This window comes from Bos indicus x Bos taurus, chromosome 17 (assembly GCF_003369695.1).
Source record: "Bos indicus x Bos taurus breed Angus x Brahman F1 hybrid chromosome 17, Bos_hybrid_MaternalHap_v2.0, whole genome shotgun sequence".
Classification (NCBI taxonomy): Eukaryota; Metazoa; Chordata; class Mammalia; order Artiodactyla; family Bovidae; genus Bos; species Bos indicus x Bos taurus.
In genome coordinates this window covers 62,608,815-62,630,858 of record NC_040092.1, presented here as the reverse complement: position 1 = coordinate 62,630,858, position 22,044 = coordinate 62,608,815, and the positions used below count along the sequence as shown (strand labels likewise).

Below are 22,044 nucleotides of genomic sequence, written 5' to 3'. Positions count from 1 at the left end.
TGGAGCGGGTTGCCATTTCCTTCTCCAATGCAGGAAAGTGAAAAGTGAAAGTGAGGTCGCTCAGTCCTGTATGACTCTTAGCGACCCCATGGACTGCAGACTACCAGGCTCCTTCATCCACGGGATTTTCCAGGCAAGAGTACTGGAGTGGGATGCCATTGCCTTCTCTCATGCCATACATGAGGGTACAGCAAAAAAAAAAAATAATAATAATAATCTTCATGTCTTAAATGACACGTTTCAACGCTCTCAGCTTTCCTTTCTGCTCTATGGGTGTCAATATGTGACAGGCCTGGAGCAGCGCAGCTAACCGACTACCGTCTCCTGGCAAAACCGTGTGCGTGTATGTTACCGCGGCAGAAGCTTCTACTCTTAAGAACAAAATTTCTCCACGGAGTTTAATTCTGTCACATGTGGGGTTTTCTGTTGTTGTTTGTTTGCTGACACTGTCGGCAGTCTCTGGCTCTCCAGAGTACGTATCCCACAGATACAGAAATCTCCTCTAAATGAGGCAGCTTGCTTTCTAAACCACAATCATCGGCACACGCCACATCACTGACAATACAGCACCAGGCGCTGTGTTGACGCACTCCATATATTCCAAACATTCTGGCTAATCAACCATTCCAAGCATCAAAGGTTCTCGCTGCTTCCCCAGAACTCTTTTGGGCAGCCACACCCCCACACAACATCGCTGTTTCCATAGCAACCAATGAGTTTCATAATGAGGAGGACTGGGAAGGAAGGAATCAAGGGGGAGGGAAGAGATACACATGGAACCACAGGAGGAATTTGTGAAATCTGAAACCGGGCATAGCTCCTAAAACGCTTACATGTGACTATTCAACACACAAATAAAATCTATACCCTGGTCTCAATATGCAAAGTCAATACCCACATTGAGAGATTCAGACACAACTCCAATGAGCAAAAACCATGTCAAGCCTCAGAATGTAAGGGAACAATAAAGCAAAATCGGTTGACAACAGCACTTGCCTGTAACTCAGGGCTGATGAACCTGAAGCATTTAAGAGAGCTGGGGACTCTGGGAGGAAAACAGAGGGTGCAAATTGGAAACGTTTCTTGATTTCACTTTGCACCGGCTTCTCTACATCAGGACAAAAATGTCCTGAATGAAGGACCTTGAGAGTTACCAAGTTTGGAGAAAAACCAAGGTTAAAGCAGAAGTGGGCATGCACAGGCCCTGGTCTTCAGTTCCCGGGAGCCACGTGGGCTGGCCCTCGCCCATCCAAAGCAGCAAGCTCCTGACAACCCCACAGCCAGGGACCGCCTGCCTGCTCTGGGCTGCAGACCCTCTGTGAAGGCAGAAGGCAACCTCCCGCAAAGCTCCCACGGGACACTTACCATCCTCAAAAATGGCTCCAATTTCGAAGGACAACTCCGAGCTGTGTTCTGCTTCACAGGGGTATACCGCCCGGGCCTTCCGACTGATGATGCTGAAGAGGGAGCACGTGAGACGCACAGATCGAAGCGTGAGAAACCTCACCTCTCCCCACCCGCATTTCCCGAATCTCACTTCTATGACACCCGCGCAGCAGTGCCTTCCAAAAGAGAGATTAGTGGGAAAGTGAACATCAGGCGAAACCATAGCGCTTGACAAGTAACTGACGAGTTTCAAATTCAGATCTTCCTTTTAGGCAGCCTCTCTGAAAAGCTTACCCTGAACCTCTTCACCTGATTGTCCTCTGCACTCAGTGGGATGCCCTTTCCTCTCATTCAGTGTTACTAGAACCACGGGGCATGTTTATTTCCAACGCATTTATCGATTAAGGAAAAGCACCAGTGTCTTGAGACAGGGGCAAGTCAGTTAAGGGCTGAGGCACACAGATACTCAGTGGCTCCAGCCATGCGCTGAGGACACGATCCTCCACTGACAGTCTGCTTCCACGCCCCCGCCGGAAAGGCCTTGTTGTTCTCAGCTGGGTCTTCTGTATTTGACCCCCTCACTCTCGCCCCCAAAAGGCACATCAGGCTCAACTTCTCTCCGTTTGTCAAAACATCCTGTGTGTTCTCGTGGGAAAAGAACCCAGTGGGGAAGGATGGAAACCAGGCTGCCAGCCAGCTGCACACCAGGGCAGAAGGCAGCATCCCATCTCTTGGCAGGAGGGGGGGCCACTGATGGGGATGGCCAGTCTGCTGGCCCAGAGGACGGGCTTTGCTAAAGCACTCTGGCCTCTGCATCACTAGCGCATCAAAGGGCCATATTAATTACAGTTTCCAGTGCCCCATTTATATGTGATGCAAACAGCTGACTCACTGGAAAAGTCCCTGATGCTGGGAAAGATTGAAGGCAGGATAAGAAGGGGATGACAGAAGATGAGAAGGTCGGATGGCATCACTGACTCAACGGGCATGAGTTTGAGACAGTAGAGGACAGGGAAGCCTGGGGTGCTGCAGTCCATGGGGTTGCAAAGAGTCAGACACGACTGAGCTGCTGAACAACATTTCCTTCTGGAAAACAAAGCATGTGTGCTTTCTATTTATGTATAAGGAGTTCTTCCAAAAAACATGGTTTCATAAATGTACGACCAGAACCAAAAAGGGCAGGTTCAAGCAGGTCTCACATAAGGCAAATTTCTTCCAAGAATGTACTTGCTCTTGAACCTTTAAGATAAGGTTATAAATGTCCACAGAGTCCAGGAGACGGGAAGCCTTTTCCACGCAGGGAGCACAAGAACCCACTCAGGTTGATCAAGCCCCTCTGCTCGCCACCCCCATATTCTACATCACACAGAAAACCACATACCTTTCAGGTGGCTTGTCCGCTACAGTGGCAGGAAGAGAGAGGGGGACAGGTGGCAGCTTGGGTGAAGGAGGTGTAACAGCTGGGCTGCAGCTCGGTGTAGTTGGAGATTGAGGGTTAAGCCACTGGACTGCGGATGATCGGGCCTGACTTGGGCTAAGGGTGGAAGTTTGAAGAATAGAATTAATAGTATAAAGCCCATAGGACACCAAATACATGACACTCCATTCCTCAACAGCTAGGATGAGAGCTTCTTTCTCTCTCCAGATGATCCAAAGAGACAGAATCCTCCCCACACCCTCCCAGGTCTGTAGCCCCAAGAGCCACACCTCAGAACTAGAGATGTCTTACTGAACTTCTCCAGGTTTGTGGAGAAGATCTAGTCTTGTCCAAGCTAGCATCATACTGATTCACTAATTAGAACACCAGAATCCAATGGCCAAAGCAAATTGCTTGGACTTGCGAAGTATTCGTGTTTTCTGCTTAGCAGGAAAGTCACAAGAATCTATAGTTAAGCCTGTGACCTATACCTCTAAAAATTCAACAGTGGCCTTTTCATGTCTAAAGTTCTTTCACCTGGTCCTATACACATGGAAACTCAAAATGCCACTGGGAGTTGAGATTCCTTTAGAGTAGACAAAAATCCAGCACTGAAGGGAGAAACCAGGGAATAGCAAACCCCTCGTAACCCGAACAGTCCCCAGTATTTGCCAATTTTGAGAATAAGCTAATGTAAGCAGATCAGTAAACCAAATCATGTAATCCAGATCATGGAGGCTCCTCTAAACACGGACACTTCAATAAGTATATGTGGGTCTGAATTAAAGTATTCTTCAGTGGTCTCAAAACTGGAGGCTTGAGACTATGGTCAACAAAGCTTGCTTTAAAAGGAATGTGCTGACGCGTGGTGGATCCATGTTGATGTATGGCAAAACCAATACAATATTGTAAAGTAATTAACCTCCAATTAAAGTAAATAAATTTATATTTAAAAAATAAAAGTAATGCTCTGAAAGCTGCTCGTTTCATTCAAAGACATTTTCAACACACGGGTATTCAGTGCGGCTACACCCAGATGCTCTTCACCTCAATTTCACCCTCTTTGGCTAAAACCAGTTTCGACAAGCAGCTTCTGTCCTTCCACGTCCCAGAGCCTTCTCTTTGATTTCTCCTGTAGACGAGAATGCACCTCACGTTCTATCCATCTTTTCTGCAAAAGCTCCCAGGCTGTTCCTTTCTGTATCCTCTGGTCATAAACAGGAGGCAATCCCATTCTTCCTGCTTGTGCCTGTGTTGCTGCTGTGGTCTCCTAGCCGAGCCCCCAGCCCCATGCTTCCCACTCAGCGAGCTCTATCAGCCAACCGGGTAAGACCCAGTCTACCTCATCTGCCTCCCCTAAGAACTGGTGTACTCCCCCACCTGCCCTCCAGCAGCTCCCCCAGCAGCCCCAGCAGCCTGGCCATTCTGCCCATGGTCTGCCCCCACGATGTTCCCCTCTGCCCCACTGTCTCTCCCACTCCTCTGCCTGTTCCAATCTAGCCCGTCCCCCGGTCAGCTCCAGCTGCCACCCCCGCCCTGCCTCACACCCCACCAACTACTTCTCCTCTGGCCTAAGTCACAGAACTCCTCTACAGGCCCATCACACCAATAAACGGGAGGGGAGATGAGCATGGATTATTCTGTGATGGTTTCAGCGATTTCTTTAGCCTCTGGATAACAGCAGGTTTATAATCCTTTCTATAGATTGCATAAAGCCAGGCAGAGTGCTTGGCATGGGAAGTCTTCAAGCCACATCTGGGAACTCAGTCCAGATGTTCTAACACTACCTGGCTTTTATCCATCAAGTACATGAAATGTTGCATGACTGACTTGATAGGCTTTTAGTACAGAAAAGGTTCCTATCCTCTTCATCAGGAAAAAAAAAAGGGGGGGGGGAGGGATGCATGTTTTAAAAACTTTATACTTTGGGGGTCTTCCCCAGCAGTCCGGTGGTTAAGACTCCACCCCGCCAATGCAGGGGTCAGGGAACTAAGATCCCACATGCATCAGAGCCAAAAGATTACAAGTTATTCTTTGAACAACTTCTTTACAATCCCCCTATCCAGCCATTCATTTGGAAGTCATCAAATCTATTTCATACCAAGCTATAAATATACACCATTCTATAAATCCCAAGGGGGTCCGTATATCCAACAGCAAAAGTCACTCCATTCTTTAGCAGAAAAGGAACCTATAATGGTGTCTTACTAATCAGGAAAGGACAGCGGGAGTGAAGCTCCGACAGAGAATTTAAGACCACACTTAGCCAAACAATTGCCATTTTATCTCCCAGCAATTACTCAAGGTGCTCGGGGGTGGTGGTGGCAGAGAATGAAGTGTACTACCCCACCCCCATCAACTCTTTCTGGTCATAAACAGTCAAGCGATAAAATGATGGCCATCCATCCGCTGACAGGGAGGACAGTCACGAGATGAAGACAGAGTAACGATGTGTGTATTTATAAGGCTCTTTCAAAGTGAAAGTCATAAATTTTATAGCTATTATCTATTTCATCCTTTTTTTTTTTTTTTTTTTTTAAGAAAACTGGTTTGTTTTCTTGTAAAGGGAAAATACGCCTTCTAGAAAGTCAAAGAATTGTTGGAATAGCAAATGCAGAAGGCAAGGTTATATCCCTAGCTTGGCATCTCCACCTTGTCCAGAGTAAGCCCTCAACATGAGCCTTTTTTTGCTTCTTGGTTTATTCTCTGTGATTTTTCTACTGTCTTTCAACACAGAGATGTGCTGGCAATCCCGCACTCAATGATTCATAAAGAGAGCCTTCCAGACTTCCCACTGAGACCTAAACTTCTTTATTTGTGTGCTGTATGTTCAGTAGCTAAGTCGTGTCTGACTCTCTGTGACCCCAAGGGTTGCCATTTCCTCCTCCAGGGGATCTTCCCAACCCAGGGATCGAACCCCCATCTCCTGTGTCTCCTGCATTGGCAGGTGGATTCTTTATGACTAGTGCCACCTGGGAAATCCTTCTTTATTTGAGTCCCTGGGTTTCTCCACAACATCTCAGAAGCCTCAGCTGAGGACTTCTCTGTGGGCATGAGCTTTGCAGGCTGGAGTATTTGTAAGAGGTCAGAAGACACAAGTCTGGGAACAGCCTCCACGGCAGGGAGGCAGCATCATCGTATGGAGAAAGGAAGTCCTGTGAGACTGGCCCGGCAAAACGAAGTTCGGGAAACAGCGAGTGGTCTCAAGGATACGAGCAACTTCCCACTGGCTTTCCTGCTGGGAAGGAGCCGGGACGAGGCAGGAAGCAGTTACATAAATATACTCAAGACTGAAGACCTGACTTCTCACCTCAGCCAGCAAAGGCTAGAAGATGCTTCACAGGTGTCTCCAAAGCAATCGTCCCCCAATTTTTTTAAGACAAGAAATAGTAAACGTGAGCTTTTTTATATAAACCATTCCCTACTTTTCAGGGACTTCCTGGGTGGCTCAGATGGTAAAGCATCTGCCTACAATGCGGGAGACCCAGGTTCAATCCCTGGGTCAGGAAGATCCCCTGGAGAAGGAAATGGCAACCCACTTCAGTACTCTTGCCTGGAAAATCCCATGAACACAGGAGCATGGTAGGCTACAGTCCATGGGGTCGCAGAGAGTCGTGGGGACATGACTGAGTGACTTCACTTTGACTACTTTTCAGAATTTGGGTTTGGTTTTGTTTTGGCAATAAGCATCAAAAAATATTTTTAAGTATTTAAATCTTTAAATATAATACTTATATTTTCTCAAAAAGCAGTAAAGTATTACTTTTAATACATTATGGACCAGGGGATTTTTGCAGAAACAAACACCTATGGCATTAATATGTCTCCAGTTGATACTGTGTTAAGATAGAATGTCTGATATTCTCTTTCTCTTCTTTGACTTAAACATTTTAGAGGAACCCTAGGCATTTGGGGCAGGGTGGTGTCTGTCCTGGTAGCTCAGACAGTAATGAATCTGCCTGCAGTGCAGGAAAACCAGGTTTAATCCCTGGGTCAGGAAGATCCCCTGTAGAAGGGAATGGCAACCCACTCCAGTATTCTTGCCTGAAGAATTCCATGGACAGAGGAGCCTCACAGACGATAGTCCATGGGGTGGCAAAGAGTTGGACATGACTGAAGCGACTAACACTTTCACTTTGACTTCAAGCACTTGGGAGAGGGTACCCATAGCAAAGGTCTGGCCGTTTTTCTCAGCCAGCGCTGTAGGAGAGAAGGAAACCCTAAGGCACTCATGTACCTAATGAATGAACATCTCTCCTGCATGTCCAGAAGTGCTCTAGCTACGCACACGTTGGGAGACAATTCTTCACGAATCTCTGCTGTTTATGCACTTCTAGTGAGCAGAGGCTGGGTTATCTTTTCAAAAGTGTTTATGGAACACAGAGCCTTGGAAGATAAAGTTTGTGTCTTCTCCTGGAGTGAAGAACAGGCTTTACCACCATCATAAAAGATCTGGTTTGCCAGAGCTCTGGATTCTCTCTTGCAGCAGTCCACAGGCAGGTGTTATCTGGCCCACAGGGCACCACCCTATGAGAAATGGGACTCAAAGGAATCCTCTGCGGACTGCTATATCCGTGTTGAATACGGTCTTTTAACTCTGACCAGGCGTCCCATGTCCCATGCCAGCATTCTCGGAATCATGGCGGGCCAATGTGGGAGCTTGCAAAGCAGAGTCAAATTTCCGACGTCACAGTTCATGCCAGCATCCCTGAGAGCACTGAGAAAATAGTCAGGTCATTTCCTGTATTCTGTGGTTCACAGGAGAACTCTGGCTAAAAGTGCCCTCAGGTAAAAGACCAAAACTGATAGTTGATCCAAGAATAAAAAATATGAACGTAATAAAGATGCTAGAATATAATGCAATATTTTGAATGTTCTCTCTTCACTTCCCAAAGGTTCAGCACTTAAAAAATAATAAAAAAAAAAAACCTATTTAATTCCTTCTTCCTGCTACCCCTTTAACTATGGATTTTTGATGAACAAGACTGAAGTGATCACAAACCACTGATTTTATTGAGTAAGAAGCCCCTGGCCAATTATAAAAGAGCACCTCAAGTGCCCTGTTTCCTGAAAGCCAAGTTGTGGTCTGCAAAAACGGGAGGCAGAAGTCAACTTTTCCTGAAAAGCTCAGAAACCACATTGACCAAAAGAGAAATAAATTACAGAGAAAGATGAATGTGCGTCTCTGCTTTCTTCCCAACTTCTCACACGAAACTGAAAGCGTGGTGACTCCTCTCCATTTTCAGGGCAGAAGAGCCAACCTTCCTTTGAGGAGGAATGTTTCCTTCTCAGAGAAAAGGAAGAAATGAAAACAAGAGGGTTTCACCAAAAAACACAGAGGTTTCCCCCTGCTAACTTAGAAACTTATGCTGGAAAACTTTCTGACACTGAAAGGCGACAGGGATGTCTCCTGCTTTGGGGAGGGGAAGAAAATTCTATCCAGTAACAAAAATCAACATCTTTGCTTTGGCAAAACAGGTCTGTACTCCAGGGAAAGGCCCTGTAGCTCTCACCACACAGAGGAATAAACCCTGAAGACAAAATTATGACCGTAGCTATATATGCATACACTTTGCAGAGCTTATTTTTCTGAAAACGTAACAAATCAGCAGTAGATGCTGCTTGGGATTCAAACGGCGACCCAATCTCCAATACCAGACTCCACGCACCGTGCATATTAAGAAACTTTTTGGCAGCAAAACAGCATAAACATTTCAGAAATAGGGAAGGGGACTTAGGCTTTTAACTGTTGAAATTCGACAACAGCTGCACCAGTCACCAGAGCCTGTCTATCTCTAACAAATATTTCTTGCATAGCTGAGGTAGGTCAGGCCCTGGCCAATGCTGGTAGTACAAGTACCCGGTTCCAAACTCTGGGAGCACAGGGCGTCAGGTAACATTCAAGGGGGAATACATTTCAAGGAAAGAAATGACTGCTTTTCTAAAGCGATTAAATCCCCCAAGCACCAAGAAGATGGCCTTTGTCGTGTCGGCATCAAATCAGAAGTTTGCACTGGAAGGAAAGATTTTAAAAGCTCATTTGCAAGGTCTCCGAGCAGAAACTAACACATTAGTGAAATGATCTTTCATTCCAGTCCAGGAAGCGTACGGCATAAGTCTAGAACAGCTGTCCTGGGCAAGAGTGTTTGAAAATGTTAATGAAGACAGAAGGAAATATTGTTGATCTGTGTATTATGGGAAATCTCTGTTCAAATAAATGCCACTGCTCTTCCTGAAGTGCCCGAGAAGGAGAACTCCCCAGCCAGCACCCTGCTGGCTCCAAGTGGGGGCACGGCAGTGGGGAGGGGCACTGTGACAAGTCACCAGAAATCACAGTGGGGGGCCGGGAGGTCAGTGCTGGCCACTAGGAGGGCTCCAACCACACCCTGTTCACTCATCGTTCAGGATCTGAGAAGCACCAGTCAGGCCCCTCGCCTGCCCTGGGGACACCCCGGGAACTATGACATCTGTTTTCTACAAGCACCCAGTCCGGTGAGAGGAGAAGGATACACTGATGATGACGACGCAGCGTGATGAGGGCCACGCGGAGAGGGGCCCAGGGTCCCGCAGGAGAACAGAGGCGGAGGCAGCTGTCACGTGGCATCGGGAGAGACCTCCTGCCCTGAGTCGACGCCTCGCTCATCAGGATCCTCACCCGCTCCCTACACCCTGGCCGTTGGCACTCTGCCAGACACAATGCACACACGTTACTGCACTCATTCCGACGTGACTCGTGACGAGCCAGCAGCAGAAAGGCGAAGGTGCTTACTCAAGGTCATGTTGGGTCGAAGCTGCGCTCTGACAAGCCTGCAAGACCTCAGAGTCGCAGGTCCCTACCAGCGAGTGGCTGGAATGAAACATGAGCTGAATGGAGAGAGAGGGGAGGCAGAGGTACCCAGGGGACAAGACCACGGAGTCAAATGCTCACAGGCAGGGCAACTGAAGGATTTTATTCACACCACGACACGCTGCTACTCTACAGAGACACCTGGGTTCCAAGACAGCTCTGGCTGGGTGCCCATCTGCAATTTCGTAATCTCCCTAAGCTTCTTCCTCTTTTTGTTAAAAAAAAAAAAAAAAATGAGGCCGGGTTGGGAACAGAGGAGGACACTTCTCACTCTCTCGGAGGCTGGGAGACAGCTGGCATTATCAGCCCTGGCTGAGGGTCAGCCGCAACTCAAACAGGCGGCTAACAATCTCCTTGGTCTCAGCTTCCTTGGCTAAAGTGAGAGTAATTGTTAAGAGGCTGGCTGGCAGTAAGATATGAATAACATTACAGGCAGAAAGCATCCGGGAGTGACTGGAGCCCCAAGTTCACTTCTTATGACCTCTAAGTATTCTCGCCTCTGCTTTTCAGACTTGTTTCTTCACTAATGAATCATCTTCTTTACCTAAAGAAGTGAACTATGTTAAAGAAAGAAAACTCTAAACATTAAGGAAATGTCATTATTGGGGAAGAAATGTTGCTAAATGCAATATGACTATATATGATCTAGGGCTGGTTCCTAGAACAAAAGGACATGAGTTAAAAATATATATACAGTGAAATACAAATACATTCTGTATGTGTTGTACCAACGTGAATTTCCTAATTTTAACCAAAGTAAGTTTAGTTAAAAGTAAAACTGTCTGAGAGTGATAATTCCAACCGATTTCTTAGTTTTAACCAAAGTGGTTCAGTGTAAGATGTTAACAGTAGGAGAAGGTGAATGAAGGGTCTCAGGAACTCTCTATACTATCTTTGCATATTTTCTATAAATCTAAAACTATTTCAAAATAAAATGTTTATTTTTAACAATAGGTTTTAAAAGGAATAACCCCAAATAATTTTTTAAATCATTGAAACACTAAAAGCCTTTTGAAATTACGATCACACACTTGCAGGAAACCTTTTGGTTAATTGAATAATAAGAAAAAATTCATAAGGGTTCTATTTAAAAATCACTCAGACCACCCATCTGAAAGGTAGCGATTAACCACAATTGTTGAAACTGGTTTTTAAGGAATGTGGACTTCTCCAAAAAGATTGGTTTTGTTTATATGATAGATTGAGGTTGGCTTTTTCTGCAAAGGGCCAGACAGTAAATGCTTTGGGATTTGCAGGCTGTAGATCTTGCACCCTCTTAACCCAGTTGTTATCAAAGCCACACAAAAGCAGTCACAGACAGAATGTCAGTGTCTGGGTGGCTGTGTTCCAATAAAACTTTATTTATATATTAAAAACAGGCAACAGTGGGATGCAGTTTGCAGACTCCTGAATGAGATGTATTAGATGTGAATCTGTTTTGTAGTAGAGAGTTGGAAGACATGAAGACACTGATGGAAAACTCCCCAGGGCTCAAGAAGCCACTCCCCTTCCTCCATCTTCTTGGGCTTTGTGGCATGGGGCTCCTGTGTGTGTTAGAAGCCAATGTGCAAATACCCAGGGCTCTCCTGCAGCAGCAGCTCTCTTGACAAATTGCTCAAGATCACCTGCCATGCAGGAAGGAGACAGCCCATAGATCAAGCCAGCACTTGAAAGCTAGAACTTGCTCTCCCTTGACATAAAAAGTCTTCTACAGGAGGGAGGTGAGCAGTGAGAGAAGGAAAGGAATGGGAGGAAAGCTCTCAAATGCAGGAAAGACAGAACCCTTTGAGGCTGGACACGACCACTCTGAACACTCAGTCCCCACCCTGCAGGATGCTAAGGCAGCTGGTGGCTTTCCTCCCTTGACAACAAAGGACATCACCACTGAGTCAGCCAGTATCTTACGAAGTTCACTCCCAGGAGGATCATTTGCTTGGGTTTCACTATAAAAGAAATATCTGAGAGTGGCAACTCTAAGAACTATCTGAGAGTGATTAATTCTAACAATCTTTTGCTCAAAGTGTTCCTTGAATCGCATTTCTCTTCTTTCTAGATGATCTGTGGAATCAGGGACAGGGCTTGCTAGCTCAATGGAAAAGGAGCTGCAGCTGCATTTCAGAGAATTACGGGGCTGGAGGGGTCTCAGAGCTGTGGTCCTGCAGGGCAACTGACGGGAATATTTCTACAAGTCTAATTTGTATGGGGAAGACGCACCACCCAACATGAGAGTGGAACGTATAGAACAGGGGAGCTCCCAAGCACAGCTTGAAAGGGGCATACCACTTCTCTGCTATGAAAAGCCTCTGGTTACTCCCCAAGCTGTTTTACAGGTTACCTGTCATGATGGATGAGCTTCCCAAGCTTCTCAGAACAGTTGAGGGAGTTCACTGGCCATGGGAACCCCATGCCCTGGTCACGCAATACCTAAGGGCCATTTTCTCAGAAGTTTCTCCAGAGGAGGTTCCTGTACAGCGAGGTTAGGAAGGGAGCCCCGGGTCCTCCTGGAATAACTACTGTAACTGCTGGAAACAACACAACTTCGGGTCAATGCCAAAGGTTCCTGCAGGACAGGAGAGGTCATTTTTCCTAAGCCATTTGGTGGGGAGATTATATAACTGATGAACCAAGAAGTCAGGTCAGGTTCAACTAAGACTATCAAGTTAGGTTCTCAGAGGAAAGGAAAATGCAAGCAGGTGGCCACCCAGGGCTCCCAGGGGAGCAGTGGGGTCTTATTTCATGTGGCACCCAGTAACCTCACAACAATTCAGAGGGGCAGGTGCTCGCACTCCCCCTTTGCAGATAATCTCGCTAAGTCTTAGTTTGTTCGAGTAATTTATATAAGGCCTCCAAGGTTTGAAGTGGCAGGAAAAGAATGCAAAGCTAGGCTTGTTTGACTCTAAAATCAGTGCTTTGGGGAGCTCAGCTCAGTGCTCAGTAATGACCTAGAGAGATTGAATGGGAGATGGGGGTGGGAGGGACGTTCATGAAGGAGAGGGTATATGTAAGCGGGCTAAGTCACTTCAGTGGTGTCCAGCTCTCTGTGACCCTATGGACTGTAGCCCATCAGCTGTATATCAGCATGTATACATACAGCTGATTCACGCTGTTGTACTGCAGAAAGCAACACAATGTTGTAGAGCAATTATCGGAGAAGGCGATGGCGCCCCACTCCAGTGCTCTTGCCTGGAAAATCCCATGGATGCAGGAGCCTGGTGGGCTGCAGTCCATGGGGTCGCTAAGAGTCGGACACGACTGAACAACTTCCCTTTCACTTTTCACTTTCATGCATTGGAGAAGGCAATGGCACCCCACTCCAGTACTCTTGCCTGGAGAATCCCAAGGTCGGGGGAGCCTGGTGGGCTTCGGTCTATGGGGTCGCACAGAGTCAGACATGACTGAAGCAACTTAGCAGTAACAGAGCAATTATACTCCAATTAAAAAAAAATTTTCAAAAAGGAAGAAAAAAATTCTTTGATAAGTTAAATAAATGATAAAAGTCAGTGGTTCACCAGTCTACACCAGTCTCTCAACTCACAGAAAGCTCACAAGGCCCTGCCTACATTTCAGTACTGAGATACAGCCAACCAATCCATGAACAGCCGATGACGAATTACAACAAAAACTGATAAAATGAAAACGAAAAACAAAATAAGACTCATGAGAAGACAATTTTTTTTTGAGCCTTAAGCAGTAGAGAAGCTACTATAAAAATTCAGATAAGTGTCTTTATTTTGGAAAGTCAACTTTTCATTATGAGGCTTTAAAGTTACAAGAATGACCAACAATCTGGCTTGAAAATAAAACCTCTGAACTTCAGAACCTGTAGTTACAGCACTGGAAAGGAAGAAATGAATCAGGTCACAGGCAAGTGCCAAGTACACGATACAAATACCAAAAACACCTAGAAACACACAAGGGACGTGCACGGAAGGCTGCAAGGAAGCTGGTCAGGGCAGCGTCATGTCTGTACCAAGTGAGAAAAAACACCCAAGAAAATATGCAGGACAAAAATTAGTATATTACCCCACCTCTCCACCAGTGAACATGCAGAGACTGATGGTTGAAGGCCAAGAATGTGGGCCCTGAGATTAGCTTCAAGAGCTTTACCAGATATCGTATTACTCATAAAAAGATTATGGATGCTGCTCTGTTGCAAAATATCAAATTTTCAAGTCCCCCAGCTCTGCTGTGGGGTGTGGTGGGGGAAAATGCCCTCCCCCCTCCCAGATTTCAGCCAAAGGTGTTGGACGGTGAATGTGCCGAAATTCAGATTCAAGTGTTTACTCCCCATAGATAATTATAAACCGCAGCCACATGACCTAAGACTGGGTCAGTGCTCCACTTCAAAACAAGGGCAGCGGCCAGCGGACAGCCACCCTTCATCAGTTCACCGGGTCTCAGAATCAGGGGAAAGCTTCAATTCGACAGTGGCCCCATCTGCAAACAGACAATCTCTATACTGACGGTAAAACATGGCAAGGGAACCACAGATCCCAGGGACAGACAGATCAAGGTCAAAAACAACCTCTGCCCTTCCTAGTCAAGTGACTTGGGGCAGGTTTCCGACCATCTTTGTGCCTCCATTTCCCTATGTTTAAAAACGAGTATATCGGGATTTCCCTGGTGATTAACACTTTGCCTTCCAAGGCAGCGGGTGCAGTTCGATCATTGCTTGGGAAGCAAATATCCCAAATACCTCATGGCCAAGCCAAAAAAAAAAAAAAAAACATAAAACAGAAGCAATATTGTAACAAATTCAATAAAGACTTTTTCAAAAAAACGAATACATTGGGACTTCCCTGGTGGTCCAGTGGCTAAGACTCCTTGCTCCCAACGCAGGGGCCCGGGTTCAATCCCTAGTCAGGGAACTAGATCCCACTTGCCTCAATAAAGACCCAGAGAAACCAAATACATAAATACATATATTTTTTAAAAGAATATATCTCTGCCTTACCAGGTTTGATGTGAGGCTCAACATGAAATATTTATAAAGAATCTATAACAAAGTCTGTGGCCCTTGAGAGTCAATGCTCTACAGTCTTTGATTCTGAGAAATGCAAGAGGTGATTTATTGCATCAAACCTTCCCTGCAGCCTCTCACCACCAATCCCTGCTAAAGCATAAGCCTCCTCCTCCTCTAAGTCCCCAGCCCACACAGGTCCAGAAGGGTTCAACCTCTGAGCAGACGTCACAAGACTGCTGGGGCTCGCAGCAAGGAAGCTCATTCCTCTTGCTCACTGCCCTGTGTTTCCTTGTGGGCTATCTGACATGTCGATCTTTCTGAACCCACCAGGGACTTTGCTGCTCACTTAGGTACGGGACACTGGCTTCCAATTCACTCCCCATAGGACCGGGGGTACATCCTCCCACATGTACTACTGCTCCCAGCACGAGCTCTACTAGAGATCACGGTCAACAGGGCCCACCTAGAGGTAAGCAGAGAAGACAAGGTGCTCCCATTATAAGGATGTGATCACCTGATTAGCCAGTAAAGAGTCTGGAAATTTCTATGATGGGCAATTCATTTGGGGGAGTTAAAGACTACCCTCTCTTAATCTCTTTTTCAAATCTGCATCAGTTTCCTCCCCTTGTTACAAAAGCCATCTGTGTTCATCTTAGTCAAGTTTAACAAAATACAGATATGCAAAAACAAAGAAAGAGAGAGAGAGAGGGAGAACGTTTAAAAGATAAATTCCCAGGACTTCCGTGGCGGCCCAGTGGCTGGCACTTTGCCTTCCTGGGGTATGGGTTCCATCCCCGATCGGGGAGCGAAGATCCTACATGCTTCAAGACCAAAAAACCAAAACATAAAACAGAAGCAATACTGTAACAAATTTCATAAAGATTTTTAAAATGGTCTATGTAAAAAAAAAGAACTTAAAGAGATACATTCCCTATTTTCTTTTGAAACAATCATAATAGAGATAAAAATTTAAGACATCAACTTCTAGGGTGAACTGACTGCCCCCGGCAGGGTTGAGAGCAGTAAAATCAAGAGCGGTGGGGTTGAAGAAGCCCTCCCTGAAGGAGTGAAGGAGGGAGAAGGGGAAAGAGAGAGAGAGAGGAAGGGAAGAAGTGGAGACAAAGTCTGCTATAACAGCCACCTGATCACTTCTAAGTGTGCACCCAATTTCACCAAATCTGGTTAAAAATTGTTTAAGAGGATCATTTTTCTGATTCAGACAAATCACTGTTGTGGTAGACACAAATACAATTGAAGGGGTACTTTGCTGCTAAGTCGCTTCAGTCGTGTCCGACTCTGTGTGACCCCATAGATGGCCTCCCACCAGGCTCCCCCGTCCCCGGGATTCTCCAGGCAAGAACACTGGAGTGGGTTGCCATTTCCTTCTCCAATGCATGAAAGTGAAAAGTGAAAGTGAAGTCACTCAGTCATGTCAGACCCTCAGTGACCCCATGGACTGCAGCCCACCAGGCTCCTCCATCCATGGGATTTTCCAGGCAAGAGTACTGGAGTGGGGTGTCATTGCCTTCTCCAGGGTACTTTTCTATCTTCCAGCAAAGTTTACCAACTCCCTGAAAAGCAATCGAGTAACCAAAAGTCAAGGAATTTCAAGTGCCATGTAACTGTCTATGGGAAAATTCTATTTGTCAGCCCACATTAAAAGAGGCAAGTTATTTCATTGACAAGAATAAAGATGGTCACCAGCGAGCACACACGGAGTCTTCTATGGGCACGGGAGTCTACCATGTGACGACTTTAACTAACAAGCACCAGGACTGGGGAGGCATGAACCTCTGATGAAGTTCAACGCAGCTCTGAGGACAGATGTGCTAGGAACATCTTTCACACTAGGATAGGTGTGCTAGGAACTTTCACACTCAGGATAAACCAAACCGAGAGCCTCACAGTGCGTGGAAGGAAGAGAAGCAGCTACTGCCCTCCCAGCCTGCCAGAACACAGACTGAGATACACCTCAGGGTATCAACATCCCCAGTTATGAAGAGCTATTCTACGATGCAGCCATCTTTTTTTTTTTTGATTGTGTGATTTTATTTACAGGATTCATAAGCAAATCCATTTAGACAGAAAGTAGATTACTGTTTGTCTAGAGATGAGGAGAATGCTGAAGAGAAACAGAGGCTGACCACACAGGAATGAACGGGTACAGGGGGTGACAATGTTCTCAAAACTCCTTTGCTGCTGCTGTTCAGTCGTGGCCGACTCTCTGCGGCCCCATGGAAAGTGGTGCGCCAGACCTCCCTGTCCTCCGATATCTCCTGGAGCTTGCTCAAACTCGTCCATTGAGTCAGTGATCAATGAGCCATCCAACCATTTCACCCTGTCGCCCCCTTCTCCTCCTGCCCTCAGTCTTTCCCAGCATCAGGGTCTTTTCCACTGAATCGACTCTCCACAGCAGGTGGCCAAACTACTGGAGCTTTAGCTTCGCCTTTCGGTGATGAAAATCTTTCAAAATTGATTGTGGCTATGGTCACACCTCTCTGTGACGACGTCACAATCGATTCTTTTCAATGGGTGAATTACATATCAATAAAGTCATTCTAACAAAAGTTATGGTCCACGTTAAATGAAGCATTGGTGCCAGAACCACCACAGTGACTGTACAGGAAGACATGAAAAAGCGTGGAGAACTGGGCGCATTGGTAATAAAACAAAACTGGAGAAAAAAACAAAACCCAGGTAACTATTTCCTAAAGGAAAGTGTATATGAGGCGATAATAAATGAGCAGAGAATGAACCTCACTGTGTCCGTCCTTTGCAGTGGGGGCTGACCTAGGAGATAATATTACAACAGTAACAAGGATAATAGGATTCCAGAAAGCTGGGGGGACAGGTGACAGGGAGGCAGAAGAAAGAGCTAAAGTTTTTAACTCCCTAACAATGTCAGAATGGAAGCAGGACATTCTGACTGTGAAGGGGCTTCTGGAAATGTCTAACAGATCACGGTATTTCTAGAGGCGAGGCAGATGGACAGCCAACAGAGAGTGTTGCTTAGTGTCATAATTAATAGATCAAGAATGACTGAGTTGAGGGCCGAGATTCATTGCCTAATAGAAAGCTGCCTAAAAGAAATACCATCCCTTATCAGGATCCAGACCTGAGCCAATCCTCAGACCCAGAACTCACTGGCCAAAGAGAACTCAGGTCCCCTGAGGACGTTCCCTGCAATAAATGCCATGGCAACTGTGTATACTACTAATTTCCCACATCATTGCAACGTGGGTACCAATGGATGCTGCCATCTTGAGTGTGGGCAAGTCCTGGAAGGACGTGCTCCTTTTCATTGGAAATCTGTGAAGGAAGCAGAGAGCAATGCCTGGTATTTCTAACAAGAGATTCTCAATTGCGGCAGGGAACCTAAAAAAAAAATTACTTGTCAAAGACCTGCTCCATCATTTAAAACTGAAGAGAAAACTACTTTACGGGGGAAAAATGACCTCAGAACATTTGAAATACCTTGGCCTGTGATGTAATGTCTCCAAGGAGACTGAGCACGCAATTCTTCACCGGCAATGAGGTCGCCTGTCACCTTCCTGAGTGCACAGGTAAGTCATAGCTCCAGGTTGATGGGCTGCGATGAATATGACCCACCATTCACACCATCAGCAGAAACCCAAGAAATCCAATTCTGCTGGGTTGTTTTCTCCCTGTCAGAGGCTACAGCTGTATTTACACACTGCCTATACCAGAATATCAGCTACTGTGGGTTCTCCTGTGTGAAGCTGCTTCCTGGTGACGAGGGTCATGGCACTGCTCTACAATAGAGCCACTGGTGTCCCATGTGAACTACATACATTTGGCTTCATTTTACAAGACCTCTGATAAGGCGAGTATAACTTTTGAAACAGTCACCACTCTAGATTAAAATCAGGCAGACCAGGCTGTGCCTCTTCTTTCAGGCTCTGAGTACAGTTTTAATCGCCCCACAACAGCTTTGGCTTTTATTAAAAGGGATCTTAGTCATCAAATTTACTCAGATCCTACTATAACCAATACTGTACAGCTAGTATATATAGGTAATTTTTTTAAAGAAACAAAAAGGAAAGCACATACATATGAAAACTAAATTTATAAATGCTGAGAAAATAAAGAAAAATGCTACAAAGAGAAAATGGTGAGATGAATTCTGTTGAATTCCCAGAGGAAGAGTTTTAAATCTTAAGGAAGAAAGAGGATGGAAACCAAATCAAACATAGCTGCCTGAGAGATATTCAATGATATAGAGAAAGAAGAGAGACTGACACAAGGAAAGCATTTTTATAAATATGAAGTAATTAAAATGGAAAATAAAATATCTATTAATAACTATCTCAATATCACTTGGGCTTCCCTGGTGGCTCAGACAGTAAAGAATCTGCCTGCAATGCAGGAGACTTGGGTTTGATCCCTGGGCCGGGAGGATCACCTGGAGAAGGGAATGGCTGCCCATTCCAGTATCCTTGTCTGAAAAATCCCATGGATGGAAGAGCCCGGTGGGCAGTCCAATGGATTGTCAAAGAGTCAGACACAACCAAGCACATACACGCAATATCACTAAAAAGTCCTAAGACCCAATTTCTACTATTGAGAATTTTATTATTGACCTTGGAGTGAGGGAAAGATTGGATAGTATTATGAACCTGATGTTTGTGTCCCCTCAAAATTTACACGTTGAAACCCTACTCCCTAAAATGAGATGGCATTAGGAGTTGGGGCCTTTACGAGGAAATCAGGATGAGATGAGAGTAGAATCCTCATGAAAGGGATTAGTGTCCCACTAAGCCAAAGACGGAGAAGCTCTATACAGTCAGCAAAAACAAGACTGGGAGCTGACTGTGGCTCAGATCATGAACTCCTTATTGCCAAATTCAGACTTAAATTGAAGAAAGTAGGAAAAACCACTAGACCATTCAGGTATGACTTAAATCAAATCCCTTATGAATATACAGTGGAAGTGAGAAATAGATTTAACAGACTAGATCTGATAGATACAGTGTCTGATGAACTATGGAAGGAGGTTTGTGACATTGTACAGGAGACAGGGATCAAGACCATCCCCATGAAAAAGAAATGCAAAAAAGCAAAATGGCTGTCTGAGGAGGCTGTGAAAAGAAGAGAAGTGAAAAGCAAAGGAGAAAAGGAAAGATATAAGCATCTGAATGCAGAGTTCCAAAGAATAGCAAAAAGAGATAAGAAAGCCTTCCTCGGCAATCAATACAAAGAAATAGAGGAAAACAACAGAATGGGAAAGACTAGAGATCTCTGCAAGAAAATTAGAGATACCAAGGGACCATTTCATGCAAAGATGGGCTCGATAAAGGACAGAAATGGTATGGACCTAACAGAAGCAGAAGATATTCAGAAGAGGTGGCAAGAATACACAGAAGAACTGTACAAAAAAGATCTTCATGACCAAGATAATCACGATGGTGTGATCACTCACCTGGAGCCAGACATCCTGGAATGTGAAGTCAAGTGGGCCCTAGAAAGCATCACTATGAACAAAGCTAGTGGAGGTGATGGAATTCCAGTTGAGCTATTTCAAATCCTGAAAGATGATGCTGTGAAAGTGCTGCACTCAATATGCCACCAAATTTGGAAAACTCAGCAGTGGCCACAGGACTGGAAAAGGTCAGTTTTCATTTCAATCCCAAAGAAAGGAAATGCCAAAGAATGCTCAAACTACCACACAATTGCACTCATCTCACACGCTAGTAAAGTAATGCTCAAAATTCTTCAGGCCAGGCTTCAGCAATATGTGAACCATGAACTTCCTGATGTTCAAGCTGGTTTTAGAAAAGGCAGAGGAACCAGAGATCAAATTGTCAACATCCGCTGGATCATGGAAAAAGCAAGAGAGTTCCAGAAAAACATCTATTTCTGCTTTATTGACTATGCCAAAGCCTTTGTGTGGATCACAATAAACTGTGGAAAATTCTGAAAGAGATGGAATACCAGACCACCTGACCTGTCTCTTAAGAAATCTGTATGCAAGTCAGGAAGCAACAGTTAGAACTGGACATGGAACAACAGACTGGTTCCAAACAGGAAAAGGAGTATGTCAAAGCTGTATACTGTCACCCTGATTATTTAACTTCTATGCAGAGTACATCATGAGAAAAGCTGGGCTGGAAGAAGCACAAGCTGGAATCAAGATTGTCGGGAGAAATATCAATAACCTCAGATATGCAGATGACACCACCCTTATGGCAGAAAGTGAAGAGGAACTAAAAAGCCTCTTGATGAAAGTGAAAGAGGAGAGTGGGAAAAGTTGGCTTTTTAAAGCTCAACATTCAGAAAGCCACGATCATAGCATCTGGTCCCAACACTTCATGGAAAATAGATGGGGAAACAGTGGAAACAGTGTCAGACTATTTTGGGGGGCTCCAAAATCACTGCAGATGGTGATTACAGCCATGAAATTAAAAGATGCTTACTCCTTGGAAGGAAAGTTATGACCAACCTAGATAGCATATTCAAAAGCAGAGACATTACTTTGCCAACAAAGGTTCGTCTAGTCAAGGCTATGATTTTTCCTGTGGTCATGTATGGATGTGAGAGTTGGACTGTGAAGAAAGCTCAGCGCCGAAGAATTGATGCTTTTGAACTGTGGTGCTGGAGAACACTCTTGAGAGTCCCTTGGACTGCAAGGAGATCCAACCAGTCCATTCTAAAGGAGATCAGTCCTGGGATTTCTTTGGAAGGAATGATGCTAAAGCTGAAACTCCAGTACTTTGGCCACCTCATGGGAAGAGTTGACTCATTGGAAAAGACTCTGATGCTGGGAGGGATTGGGGGCAGGAGGAGAAGGGGACAACAGAGGATGAGATGGCTGGATGGCATCACCAACTCGATGGATGTGAGTTTGAGTGAACTCCGGGAGTTGGTGATGGACAGGGAAGCCTGGCATGCTGCGATTCATGGGGTCACAAGAGTCGGACACGACTGAGCGACTGAACTGAACTGAAGATCCATGAGAATCCGTTTCTGTTCTCTGCTCTCCATCACATGCAAATACAAGATAAGTGAGCACTCTGCTCACTGGAAGCAGTCTCCCACTGGGGCCCAGCTAGACTGACACCCTGAACTTGGACTTCCAGCCTCCAAAACTGTGGTAATTAAGCTCCTGCTGTTCATAAAGCCACTCAAAGTAATTTTGTTACAGCAGCTGGAACTGAGTGAGATAGATAAGCAGGCAGGCACATGGAGTTACTGACGCAGACGCACACATATCAGACAAGAAGGAAAGTTAAGGGTTAACTGGAGACCTATGGAGGGAACACTTCATGCAAGGATGGGCCTGATGAAGGACAGAAATGGGAAGGATCCAACAGAAGAGATGGTAAGAATACACTAAAGAATTGTACAGTAGAGCTCTTAATGACCCAGATAACCACGATGATGTGGTCACTCACCTAGAGCTGGATACCCTGG

General features: G+C 45.4%; 1 protein-coding gene and 1 non-coding gene across 5 annotated transcripts in view; one reads left to right on the top strand and one right to left on the bottom strand.

Moving 5' to 3' along the window:
* The window catches only part of ARHGAP10 (Rho GTPase activating protein 10), a 376,879-nt gene that overhangs the window by 4,537 nt on the left and 350,298 nt on the right, over positions 1 to 22,044 (bottom strand). For 3 of the 4 annotated variants that reach the window (XM_027513409.1, XM_027513413.1, XM_027513412.1), the window contains one exon: positions 2,768 to 2,920. In XM_027513409.1, the coding sequence (XP_027369210.1) occupies positions 2,768 to 2,920 (153 nt within the window). Of the gene's footprint in view, positions 1 to 1,365; positions 1,458 to 2,767; positions 2,921 to 22,044 lie in introns of all 4 variants that reach the window. The other variant, XM_027513410.1, reaches the window with a different exon arrangement.
* TRNAC-ACA lies at positions 6,241 to 6,312 on the top strand. Its single transcript has one exon. It is a non-coding gene; the product is annotated as a tRNA-Cys (tRNA).